General features: G+C 37.3%; 1 protein-coding gene across 1 annotated transcript in view; it reads right to left on the bottom strand.

Moving 5' to 3' along the window:
- The window catches only part of C7 (complement C7), a 47,671-nt gene extending 35,279 nt beyond the window's left edge, over positions 1–12,392 (bottom strand). Inside the window, exons 1-6 of the mRNA XM_006193051.3 lie at positions 12,199–12,392; positions 10,254–10,309; positions 8,309–8,384; positions 5,338–5,479; positions 3,042–3,189; positions 1,867–2,005 (exon numbers count right to left, since the gene is read on the bottom strand). Of these exons, the coding sequence (XP_006193113.1) occupies positions 1,867–2,005; positions 3,042–3,189; positions 5,338–5,479; positions 8,309–8,384; positions 10,254–10,309; positions 12,199–12,204 (567 nt within the window). The 5' untranslated portion in view covers positions 12,205–12,392. The remainder of the gene's footprint in view (positions 1–1,866; positions 2,006–3,041; positions 3,190–5,337; positions 5,480–8,308; positions 8,385–10,253; positions 10,310–12,198) is intronic.
- Between the last annotated feature and the right edge of the window lie 363 nt (positions 12,393–12,755).

The following is a 12,755-nucleotide window of genomic DNA, read 5'->3' as shown; positions in this document are numbered from 1 at the left end:
ATGTAACTTACTCTATTGTAAGTTGAAGGATGGTGAATTTGCTCTTTATAATCAGAACTGCTTTCTGGAAATCATTAATTTTGGTAAGCAAGAGGTCCTTCAATCTGAACAACCTAATAGTTTTGGTTTACAAATTCAAAGGTAGTAAGTCAGAAGGGCTGAATTGGAAATTTTTACGTTCTGGAAAAAAGGGAGGAAAGGAATGAGAGACGAGATCTTGGAAGAGAAGAGGAGGAAAGAGGTTAACACAGGATGAGACCAGAAACTTCATTTTGTTGAGGTTGTAGAAGGACAGATTTTAAGCTGGAGGATGTCAACTCTTTTCATCAAATGTGTTAGCACTACTGCAACAATCTCTCCTCCGTATTCCCTCCAAATCTTCAGGAATGTCTCCTAAAGCCAGTAATGTTTTGTGTGAGTAGATCCTGTGCTGAAATCAAGGAACAGGATGAGTTTAGGTATCTATCACAGAAACAGCCTGCGAGAAGCCAAAGCCTGCAGAGGAGACCTTGAGACCATAAACAAGATATAAAAGTTTGGCAATACGGATGCTGGCAAAGATGTGGACCACAGGCCACTCTTCCACACTGCTGGTGGGGTATAGATTGATGATCTATCCCTCGTGGAAACTTCACCTAGTAAAGTGTACCCTACACATAACCTACAAAGCAGCAATTCGAGTTCCAGGTGTGTGCCTTAGAGAAACTCTAGCTGATTAGCATGGAACTCATGCACAAGAAAGTTCGAGGCATTTTCATAAGAAAAAATTGGGAACATCACAAAAAATGCCATCTACATTGGCGTGAATAAATTTCAAAGTGCTAATTTTGAGTGAAGGAACAAGTCACTGATTTATTTATTTAAGTATATGATTTAAGTATATGATTTATTTATGTAAGTAGCAAAGAACAGGTAAAACTAAATCACAGATTTTTCTTAGGGACAGAGAGGTATGGGATAAACATACACAGAAAAACAAGGAAATGACTAATACAAAATATAAGACAGTGGTTGCACAGGCAGCACAGGTGGAGAGGATGCGATCAGAGTGGGGTAGCTGGGAGCCTTTAAGTCACCGGTAATATTCTGTTTCTTAAGGTAGGTGATAGGCATACATGATTCCTGTTTGTTTCATTAGATTCCTCCAAACTGCAACTATAGGTTATTCACACTCTTTTGTACCTATGAACTATTTCATAATTTAAAAATAAAACCATTTTTAAGTGAAGTGACACTAGGGCAGTGATTTGGAGCTTATCACTAGTCATGACCAGGACCTTGGGTTTCAAGTCCCATACAGGGACAGACACCATCAGGTTCTGGTCCCACATGGAGCATGGAGTTGAAAGTGAGACAAAAGGACATTTCAGCTTGAATGACACAAATTAAAAGCATCATTGCCCTGAACCTCAGAGTTAAAGAATATGTGTACTTAACAAACTAGTGAATATAACAATAAAAGAAGTAGACTCACAGATATAGAGAACAAACTAGTGGTTACCAGTGGGGAGAGTTGTGTGATGGGGGAGCAATACAGAGGAGTGGAGCGATACTACTGGGTGTCAGATAGGCTCAAGGATATATTATATAACATGGGGCATACAGCCAATATTCTGTAATACCTATAAATGGAAAGTAACCTTTAAAAATTGTATAAAAATAAAAATTTTAATAAATAAATACTTTTAGAAAAGAATATGTATTCTTTTAAAACCCATGACCCATATAACATATTTCTAAGAATTGACCACGTATGAGGCCATAAGTAAATTCTCAACAAATACTAAAAAATCAGTATTATATAAATAATGATCTCTAATAACAATTCACAGATTAGAAATAAATTAAATGATTATAATTAAGTACCTGGAATGAATAGGAGAGGATATTTCCACTCAGTCTGTAGAAATGTCTCCCATCCCCACTAAATACCTTTCTGCACTGACCACCAAAACTTTTAGTGTTGAGGACTCTGCTCCTAAACTGGCCCGTGAGTGCATTATAACTGTTTTAAAAAAAAAAAAAGAAAGAAAGAAGAAAAGGCTGTTAAAAACCAGAAAGAGCCTTGCTAAAACAGGCATCATTAGAGAACTCTAGATATTCTTGAAATATATTAAGGTTAAGCACCACTCTCTGTGAGATCTTGAATAAAAACAGCCTCCTAAAGCACATCATATGTTGCCCGACCCCCCTGCTTGGTATAACAGCTAAAACTAGTAGCTGGGAAAACCCAACATCCTTTCAGCCTGAGAATATATTTGGGAAACATGCAGCCTTTTTGTATCTATGGCAACAGCTGGTTTTGAATTGAATCTATACATAAAACCAATACAATTAAGATTACTCAAGGAGAGAGGGCTCTCTACCATGAATTTCAACTAATTGGCCTCTTAGCATACTCTTTAGAGTAATTTCACCACTTTTCTGTTAATGAATTGTATAATAGTATAGAAAGATCACATCCAACTATCACTCTAAAATAGGTTATTTTAAAATCTTGAAAATTTTTACCTTGGGTCTGACCCTTAAAAGTTTTTCAGAATTCTTTTTGAAAAGGCAAACACAGGATTGTCCCGACTTCACTCAGAAATGGAAGGTCCCAGCTCATTTAGGCCATTACTTTTCAGCCTAAGTATCCAACACACCACGTTCTCTCTTCTCCTGCTCTCATTCTCTGGTCTCCTCATTTTCTTGAGTAGTCTCACATCATTAACCCACTTCTCCATCTCCATCTCCATGTCCCATAGAGTGACTGACTATCCAGATTTTCCCAGCTCTGATTGGTTTCCCTGAATGCAGGAGTTTCAGTGCTAAAATCAAGACAGTCCAGGGACAATTGGCCCCTCCACATTTTACCACATATATTTACAGGCCCATAGCTATAAATAAAATAATTGTTTCAGGATGTGGCAAAGAGCTCTGAGCCAAAGCTTTGGCTATTAGGTGATTTGTCCTTAGACTTATCAGACCACAAAATAAAACAAAACGAAATGAAAAACTACAGCCCATCGATGTGCACAGGAAGCTGCCCAGCACCTTACCCATTTCCAGTAAGTTCTATGTTGGGAGGAGGTTGATAGAGGTCACAGGAAGGTCTGCTTTCTGAGTCCTCGCATCTGTCTTCATCAGCACTGTCTTCTTCACAGTCAGAATCCCCATTGCAGACCAAAGATTTGCTAATGCACTGACCTGAACCCAAGAAAAGCCACCACACAAAAATAAAAGGGTAAAGAAAGGAAATGCTACCTGGGATCAAAAGGTTTTGCCCCGACCCCCAACACTGCACTGATATTCTACTGTGAATTTGAGATACAACCTCAGTGTCCAGGGAAAGATCTGTTGATTATTTTGGTCCTCATTTTGCAACATGCAGAATTGATTCTGACTTTGGCTGGACACAAAATTGAAAAGACAACCTAAATTCAACTTCCAGGCTCTCACCCATAATCATCAAGCATCTGAATTCTGAATTCTTTGTCTGCATTCTCCAAAATCATATAATGCCAACCACTGGGAAGACAGATTGACCCCCTCCTGCCCTTCAACTTTCCATTTCTTTTCTGTAATCACTGACCAAGATGCCTTTCTTGGTAATTTAGACACGTGCACGTTGAGAGCGTGGGAACTAGATCAAAAGGTTAAAATTCAACATTTCTTTAGCACCTAGTCTGTGCAGGACACTCTTTTGGGTGTTGGGATGTGAATATAAATTAAAAGTGTGCTCCTCAGGCTTTGCATACACTTTACAATCTAATAGGACAGACTAAGAAGATAGGTAATTACAATTCAGCAACATAACTGTGATACTTACAAGCCCAGGGTACCAGCAGCACTAGAAGAAGCACTAGAGGAAGCACTAGGTACCAGATGACCTAGCCCCTGCCTACCTCCCCAGCATCGTCTCCAGCCATTCCCTTACCAGCCTCCTATGCCTGGTCATGCTGGATAACTTACATAAATCAAAGGCCAGGCTTTTTGTCATCTCCACCGACCTGGCACCTACAGTTCTCTCAGCCTAGAAAGGTTTTCTCTACCTATTACCTATTTGCCCCTCAAGAATCAAATTATACATTATCTCCTTTCTGAAACCATCCTTGCCCCTCAGGCTGCGATGTATGTCCCTCCTCTATGTCATTATAGTATGGACTGCACAGAGTTACCCTGATAGCATCCCATTATGCTGGGACTTGACCCAATGCAGCAACTATTTGTTGAGTCTACTATGTACCAGACACTAGATGCAAAAATAAAAGAAATATAATTGACATCTTTAAGGAGTTCGCAATCTACCAAGAGAAATCCAGGGAAACAAATTCAGATTACAAATATAATGCATATAGAGAACACGGAAAGTGACTTGTTAAATAGCTCTATCAGTTGGGGGCTTAGAGAAGTCCTCCCGGAGGAGGCATCATCTGATTTCGGTTCTGAAAGTAAAATAGGAATTTGACAGGTATTGTTGAGAAGCACATTTAACACAAGAATTATTTATGTACTGTTCTGCCCATAAAACTTTGAGAGTTTTGAGCAAAGAGCCTATGTGTGTCATTCTACATTCACAACTCTCATCACTATACCTGGAACATAATAAGAACTGTTATTAAATTAATTTAACTGTTGTTGAATTAATTTATCTGCACAAATGCAACATAGACCATAGGTCAAATAACTCTCAATCCAAAAATTACGTTTCAGTCACCACGCATAGGGATGATCTATATTGCTCATTGATTAGCTAATTAAAATTGCTTTTCTTGTAAACATAAAAATAATTTGGGCAGTAATATTCTTTTTGCCCAATCTCAGTGTACATTCCAGGCTCACTCTCCATTTTCACCAAAAATGCAATGTCAAGAACCATTTGGGTCTGTCAATAGCCATATTTCTTTTCAAAGAGGCAAAGTTTATCCCCCACTTTTATTACCAGATGCCACTGATGCATTTGAAAGAATAATAGTTGAGTGTGCAATTAAATGCCAATAAAAATCCTATTGGGGGAAGGGTATAGCTCAGCAGTAGAGCACATGCTTAGCATGCATAAGGTCCTGAGTTCAATCTCCAGTACCTCCATTAGAATAGATAGATGAATAGATAGATAGATAGGTAGATAGATAGATAGATAGATAGATAGATAGATAGATAGATAGATAGATAAACAAATCTAATTACCTCTGCAAAAAAAAAAGCAAAACAAAAAAAATTTTTAAATCCTACTGATTTGGGGAGAAATTAATTTATAGGTGAATTCAGTATAATTCAACAAATATATACTGTGCAAGTTAAACAAATAGTATTTGAATTTACACTGTGCATGCCAAGCCTATGGAAAACAAATACCTGAAGAACACCTGAAACGCTCTCCACATCCTTCTTCTATTGGACATCCTCTTGTAGGTTCACATGATTGTGTTTCAAAAGCACTTCCTACACAAGGTTGGCCGCCATACTGCCCATAAACAGCAATTGACCGTCTGCGAGTCTAAACACAAAACAGATAGTACTTTTCAATATCTCCAGTTTCCTTTACCTGAGAAATAAAATCTGAGAGAAAGTAACACAATTGGAGAAATAATGTTCATGAAACGGTTCTGGTATCCTACAGAAGTAAAACCTCCCAAATCAGTGAACATAGAGACCCCCTTGTCTTTGAGTCTGGTGACACTTAGATTATTATTTATAGAGCATTGCCAACTATATATTTACTCTCAGGGTTGAGTGAAAAAAAAAATAGTGAATCTTTAAGAGAATATGCTGGATAGATCTATAAGCAAATAGATCACAGTACAGAATGATTACTGTTTTTGCCAAAGCAAGGTACCAAGAGCTAATTAGAAAAGGTGAAGTGAATTTTTTTTTTGGAGGGAGAGTCAGGGTATCGGGAAGGGGAGCTGAGATGATGTGGCATTAAGGAAATCTTTAAAAAAGTGGTGGTAATTGATTTGAGCTGAACCTTAAGCTTTCTTCAGGAAGAGAAGGCAAGGCAAAAAGGAAAAGAATTTAGAGAGAGATATGTACTAACATGGAAGCCTAATTTACAAAACAGAAGCCTAAGTAGTCCACAGATGAAGCTATAACTACAATGAAACTTTACTCGACAATCAAAATCATTGACCTCTGAAATGGGAAGTATGTCAAAGGCATATCCTTGGGCAACGGAGAGGCGTGTGTATGAAAAAAACTGAGGAAATCTCTAAGCCAAATGAAAAAATTAATTCATCCTAAAATTATTTTACACAATATAAAGACATGTATCTAATGTTTAAAGCAAAAGAAAGATCTACAAAATCCTTTTCCTCCTCAAACTCAAGCAAAGGTGCATGTTTTAAGCCTCTTCCTATACTCACATCTTACCCGTTAATAAAGCTGGACAAAACCTGAGATTCCAGAGATTGTAAAACTTGAGCAAAGGCCAACAGGGAAGACTAAATATACAAATCAATGTTGAATGTATTCGTTCAACCTAACTGGGACAAGGGTCACAGATATGTAATCTAAACCCAGAGGAGGTTTACATCGGCCTGGACCTGGCGCTGGCACTTTTCACTGCATCTAAGCAGAAGGGTCATGGAGGGATATGAGTGGGGATGGAACTCAGTACAGTTTCTTAGTAAGTTTTTGGTTTCTGCATTTAATTAATGAAGACACCTCTTGCATATGGCTCAGTAATGTGTGCTTTTCTGAAGTTCCAAAGCACAGACTGTGGTGCTGCATTAGTAACATTTTCCCTCTCCATAGGTTCCAGGATGACCTTGATGACTGTCTACTCTCAATAGTCTCACTCTCGCCTGTCAAGTCCTGATCTTATGACCCCCCTTTCATTTTCACTTGTCTCTTTCTGGATGAAAATTTTGTTTTTATAATCTAGGCATGATGACCCTCACTCAAAAAAAATTACTCATGTGAAAAATATCTTCTATCTACTTCTATTTAGTGTTCTTATTTAACTTGTTTTTAAATTATAAAAATGTTTTCTGAGTTTGATGTTTGTTTGACCTTTGTCTTGTTTTTCATGTACCTGTTTGCCTGTAATCAGAGTTGTCACTGATTATATTTGCCAGAAGCCAAATTCTACACTTGTGTAACTTGTTCTGTAGATACCCCTCAGGTAGGTACTAAATAGATATTCAATGAAATGATGATAATGATGATGCTTCAAAATAGAAGTTATCTCCTGTAATATGGTTCTGTTATTTTAAAAATTAAAATGATTTTAAATATACAGTTTTATCTAAACTGAACCACCTTTAAAATACTTTACAAATATCAAGTCATGTTGTACACCTGAAACCAATATAATGTTATATGTCAACTGTATCTCAATAAAAAAAATTTAATCAATCAAACATTTAGAACCTTTGAAACAAACATTATATTTTTGGAATTTATCCTAAGATAATTATCAGAAAAAAAAGATAGATATCTATGTACAAAATGTTCATTACAGTTTTATTCATAATAACAAAAAATGTAAATAACCCAAATCTCAAACAATAGGAAAGAGAATAAATAAGATTGGTATATTCATATAATGGAAAATAATACAGTTGTTAAAATTCATGCTGATAGTATAATGTTAGGTTAAAATAGTAGAATACAAAACTATAATCAAATAATCCTATTTTTAAAAATCATAAGCACACAGAGAGAAAATAAACTGAAAGAATATATATTAAAGTGCTGATACATTGGTTTCTTCTAAATGGTGGAATCATTAAGTAGTGTTTTCTTTATTTATACTCTTCTATGTTATCTCCAATGAATAATTTATAATGAGGAAAAAAAGACATTTTTAGAAGCACTCTATAATCTCCAAGTCAAGTCTGGTATTTTATTTATAATACTTTTGCATTAAACTTTAAAGCATTGAAAAATGTTTGACTTTCCATGGTCATTCACTATCTGCTGGGTAAAACAGAGCAACTATTTCACTACTTGTTAGTGTTTGTTTCAAACGAAAAGAAAAGTTGAATCCAGTAACTATGAAACAGATTTTGAATTATCTACTAACTTCACTTCGTGCTATTCTTATTTCTCTAATAGTTAAAGAGTGAGTTGCTTTTAACTTTTCTCCTATGCATATTTCTAGGTTCAAATGTAAGATTTAGAAAAATCCTGCAAGAAAAATGAGAATGCATAAATTATTTTATTATAATATTAATTATTAAGTGTTATACTTTTTCCCTTCAAAATTACTAATTACATTTTCAAGAAACATAAAAAATAACATTCAAAAGTTAATGCCATGTTGTCCATACCTAAGCTATTTCTGCACATGGATAATAAATACAAAGTTTTCATACAGTCCTACCTGAGTCTTGATACAACCATTGCATTCTGACCAAGGGGCATAGGAATTCCACTGGCAATTGACTGGAGAGAAGGCGCTGTCAGAGTGTCAAATTACCCATCATAAAACCGATAGAAAGGTAAGAAAGAAGACAAAGAATAGTCAAAAAGAGTCAAAAAATTGCTTCATCTTTTTTTTCCTAAGAGGCACTCAAAATATCCCCAAAATATATAAAAATATATGTGGGAAGGGCTCACTTTTTCGGAGATTTGTTAAATATCTAGAATGTACCACACACTATTTAGACAGTAGAGTTGTAGACACAAAAGAGACAGGTCGTTGACCACTGATGGAAGGGAGGATGAAGACACAGATGTGTGAACAAATAATCATAACACAGTGTACAATCACTAGCCGTTATACAATATACCTAATTGGATATATTTCCTAACAGAAATGTGTATAGTATGATATATTATGGAAGTACAGATAAGAGAGTGTTCAGAGTTTGGAGGATAAGTGAAAACATAGAGGAGGAGGGCATTCTGGCTTTTGAAGGGATTCTGGATGATGAATTGAAGAGTTACACAGAAATTTAACTGAGAGACAAGAAGCTTTAAGAAGACTGCATGAGAAGGAGGCAAGTCAAATCTGGCAAAGGTTAGATGGACAGAAATTTACTTGTACCTGATCCCCCTGTTGATGTAGGCCACTTCTCAAGCACATACGTAAGTAGGGGCAAGTTGAGCTCAAACAAGTTCACTCAAATAAAATACATGTGGAAAATGGCGAGTTGACTCACACCGTGCTTAATTCTGGCTGTGTCGAAGAGGGCACATTGCTTAGTCCTAAGAGTTTAAGGAAGCCTTACCTAAAACCACATTTTACAAGGGGTAAAGGAAACAGGACTCCCAATTTCTGGATTTCAAGTACATTCCTAACCTGGGAGGCATCTCAAGGCAAACTGAATGCTGATTACGTTCAGCATTGTCAGTTAGCCCTGCAGATAAGGAGTCCCATTTGTGCCTCAGGTGCTTTGATGGGACCAATCTTGCTAATTTGTAGTCTTGATATGGCATCAATAATCCAAATGCTTTAGTGTCTTTGACCCTTAAACAATCTGAATTTAATGTTATTTGTCTATTTTGTGTCCCAGGGACAGGTGGAGGCTTAGGATGGGAAGCTAGCTTGGCCTCACCTTCTCTGGGCACCCCCAGCAGCCTGTGCAGTCCCCTCTCAGAGCCTTGATCATTCTTGTATTGAATCAGCTGTTTCAAGATCTGAATCATTCCCATGATTCTCAGTACCGTCTTGCTCCTCTGTGTCCCCCGTCACTAGCACAGCTCCTGATTCATGTCCTGACAATTTGATAAGGTGAACCGACCTGGTCCTGTCTCATTAAACTGACAGTGAAAGCACAACAAGGCTGTGGGTAAATGATGCTGGTTTCTTCCAGGTCCCAAGAGCCGATAAAGCTATTTCCTTAAAAAAAAACTCTCAACTTTCAAAATCCTAAGACTGTTTTGCAAGAATTACATTTAAAGACCAAATTCTAGGATATATAAATCAGCTGTGATCTCTGAACTGCAGGTAAAACTGTGGTACTGGGACAAGCAGAAAACCTTGAGGTGTTTTTAGTCTTCAGGTTTCTTCCTTACAGGAATAAAATAAAGTAAAAAAGCCAGAGCGGGTGAAGGGTAGTCTAGTCCAAGAATTAGAGTGCATGCTTAGCATGCATGAGGCCCTGGGTTCAATGCCCAGTACCTCTATCAAAAAAAAAAACTAAAAAGTAAAATAAAACTTCCTTTCGCTATCATTGACTTTTCTAAAAACATGGAAAGAAAAAAGTTTTGAAGGGATAAACATGCTCAGGCTGTAATGTAAAAATCAGACCATTTTAAGAATTTCCTAAAATTAACAGAAATAATTTTTAATGATTTCCACACCCAATCCAAAAAATTCTCACCTTGAAAAAACTTGGAACTCTCCTATAAATCCCACCAAGAAGAATAAACTTATTGCCTAGGAGGGAAAAAAAAAAACCAATAAATCAGTATCTTCATTTGCATTGCTTCAGTGAGTTAAAAGTGAATACATTTTGTGCAAGCCAAGATTTGTGAACTGAGACTATTAAGAGTAGAAGAATCACAGAGAAGCCTCTATGATTCTGCTTGTCTTTTACATTTCCATTTTAAATAAAAGTTTAATACAATTCTCTCGAGCTGACTTCCCACTGTTCATTTCTGGAAAGACGAGTAGGGGAGAAGCGAAGTCATGGACAAACTATCAAATGCATTCAATTCATAACCCAGAACAAAAGTCCTTAAATCATATCACCCCACATTTTAGTAGGCCAATATTATTTCTCCTCTGACCTCCCCATGCCTCTCTTCTCTCAGTGTAACTATGGAATGTTTCCAACATTTTTGCAGACCCTTCTACTCACCTTCCTAGATTACCTATCTTCTTCTTAGATATCTCCCTTTCAGTTGTAAAATCCTAGCTGCCTACCTCTGTCTTTCATACGTCTACAAATCTTTCAGCCTATAATCTGATCAGCATAATCAAAAGGACAGAGAGGTACCAACAGCTGTGGGTATCCCAGAAATGAGTAAACAATGGTGGGAAAGGCTATGAATATTTTTCTGACTTTTCGACAAACGTGTGAAGCACATAGTGTAAACCAACACCTTTTAAAGTGTTTGTTTGTTTGTTTGTTTAATCCTAAACTACACAGGGTTTTTTTTTCAGCAGTACGTCTTTACTTGTGCTACGTCAACTCATTTTTCCTGCCCCTGGGCAGGCCTATCTCATAGCTTTATTAGTCATTCCCAGGCATTAATAAGTAGTCACATTTTCAGAAAATAAAAATTCTGGAACCATCTAATCGTCTGATTTAAATTTATCATCTAGTTTTAAATTTCTCTCCCATGCCCAGTTCCTGCAGGAAGGAGTCCACTTCAAAATTCTTCTTCCTCGTTCTCCTGGTTTCCTTCCCCATCTCCACAAGAAGCCTCTCTATCTTCAACTTCAGCAGGAGTGAGGGGAGCAAGAGCTAAAAAGGATCTTGCTTGACCCATGTAGCTGGAAACTGGTGATGGTAAATCAGGGTGTGTAGGATGTTTGAATGCCAGTTCTTTGACCCTCACAGTGTTAGGGCTTTTGTTTTAAAGGCACAACCACCACCACAGTATAACTGGTAGAAGACAGTGGATACCATCAGATCAGCTCTGGGTGTGGCGAGGAGGCAGAGAGGACCCTCCCCTGAGACATCACGGTGCCTGACCTCACCCCAGCCCCATGTGAATCATGCCTTAGGTTGACAACCCCCTCTCTTCAGTCCTGTATTTTTTTTTAACATTTGGCCAATACGTGTTTTCGGTAAAACGTTAGTTTAATTCCATCTATCTGTATCTTCCACTCTCACAATCCTGATCTTCTCATCCAGATTCCAAATTCTAAAATTCCAACTCTCCAAATACACTTTTCTATAAACCTCTTAGATAAGTCAGATCATGGGGGATCACTGCATGATTCCAAATCAACAAACAAACATGAATACACTGGAATTCTTCCCTAAGAAATACCACAGAAATAACAACAGTTTGGAGTATTTCTTAGCAGCTTTCTTGGGATTTTCACAAACATTGTCTTCAGTCTCTGATTCCCAGACCTCTAAACTAATAAATTAACTGCAAGATGAAAAAAAAAAAAAAAAAAAAAAAGGAAACTCACTTTGGCTGAACTGCTAAATAAATATATTTAATTAAGATTTTTAAAAAGTCACCCTCAAATCTTTCTCTTTCCTATCTTCCCATGTCTTCTTTTTTTTTTTTTTGAGCTATTTCAGTTAAGCCCTATTCCCTTTTAAGATAGCTTTGTTCACAGAAGTAACGAAATGACGATCTTACCTTCATGTTTAGGAAAACATTCGGGGGGAAGAGAGGAGGAAAATGTCCTCCTTCAGTGCCCAGTGAATTTTCAACAGGAGGAAGAGCCCAGCAGTCGGCTGCCTGTCTGCCTCTCTCTGCTAGGGATTAACTTGGCACTCATATATAGAGCAAGTGGTTCCGAGACCTACTCCTACCCCAACCCTATCCTCCGGGACAGAGAGCCTGCCCGTCCTCAGTCTGTGTCCTGAAGCCAGATGCATCCTATCAATTTACAGAGGTCTTAGCTACAGCCAACTGGGACTGTTTGGAAGTGTAGTTCTGAGAAAACATCTGTAAATAAAGAAAGGCAGCCAGTGTTCTCAGTTCAATGTTTAAGTGGTTTTCCACCAAAGGAGATTCTGCGTAAGGCAAGGGATAAGCCTTTTCCTGTTTCAGTCTGTTACACTAAGCAGATGCTTTTATGATTATCTAAAAGGGTGCTGTACAACAGATTTTGAGATTAAACACTTTGTGGAAGAAAAATTATAAATGCAGTTCTGTCCCTCAAAATGTAAATGGAGCATTCTGGAGTGGAA

This window comes from Camelus ferus, chromosome 3 (genome assembly GCF_009834535.1).
Source record: "Camelus ferus isolate YT-003-E chromosome 3, BCGSAC_Cfer_1.0, whole genome shotgun sequence".
Classification (NCBI taxonomy): Eukaryota; Metazoa; Chordata; class Mammalia; order Artiodactyla; family Camelidae; genus Camelus; species Camelus ferus.
Note: the sequence above shows the minus strand (reverse complement) of the source record. Positions and strands in the feature narration are given on the sequence as shown.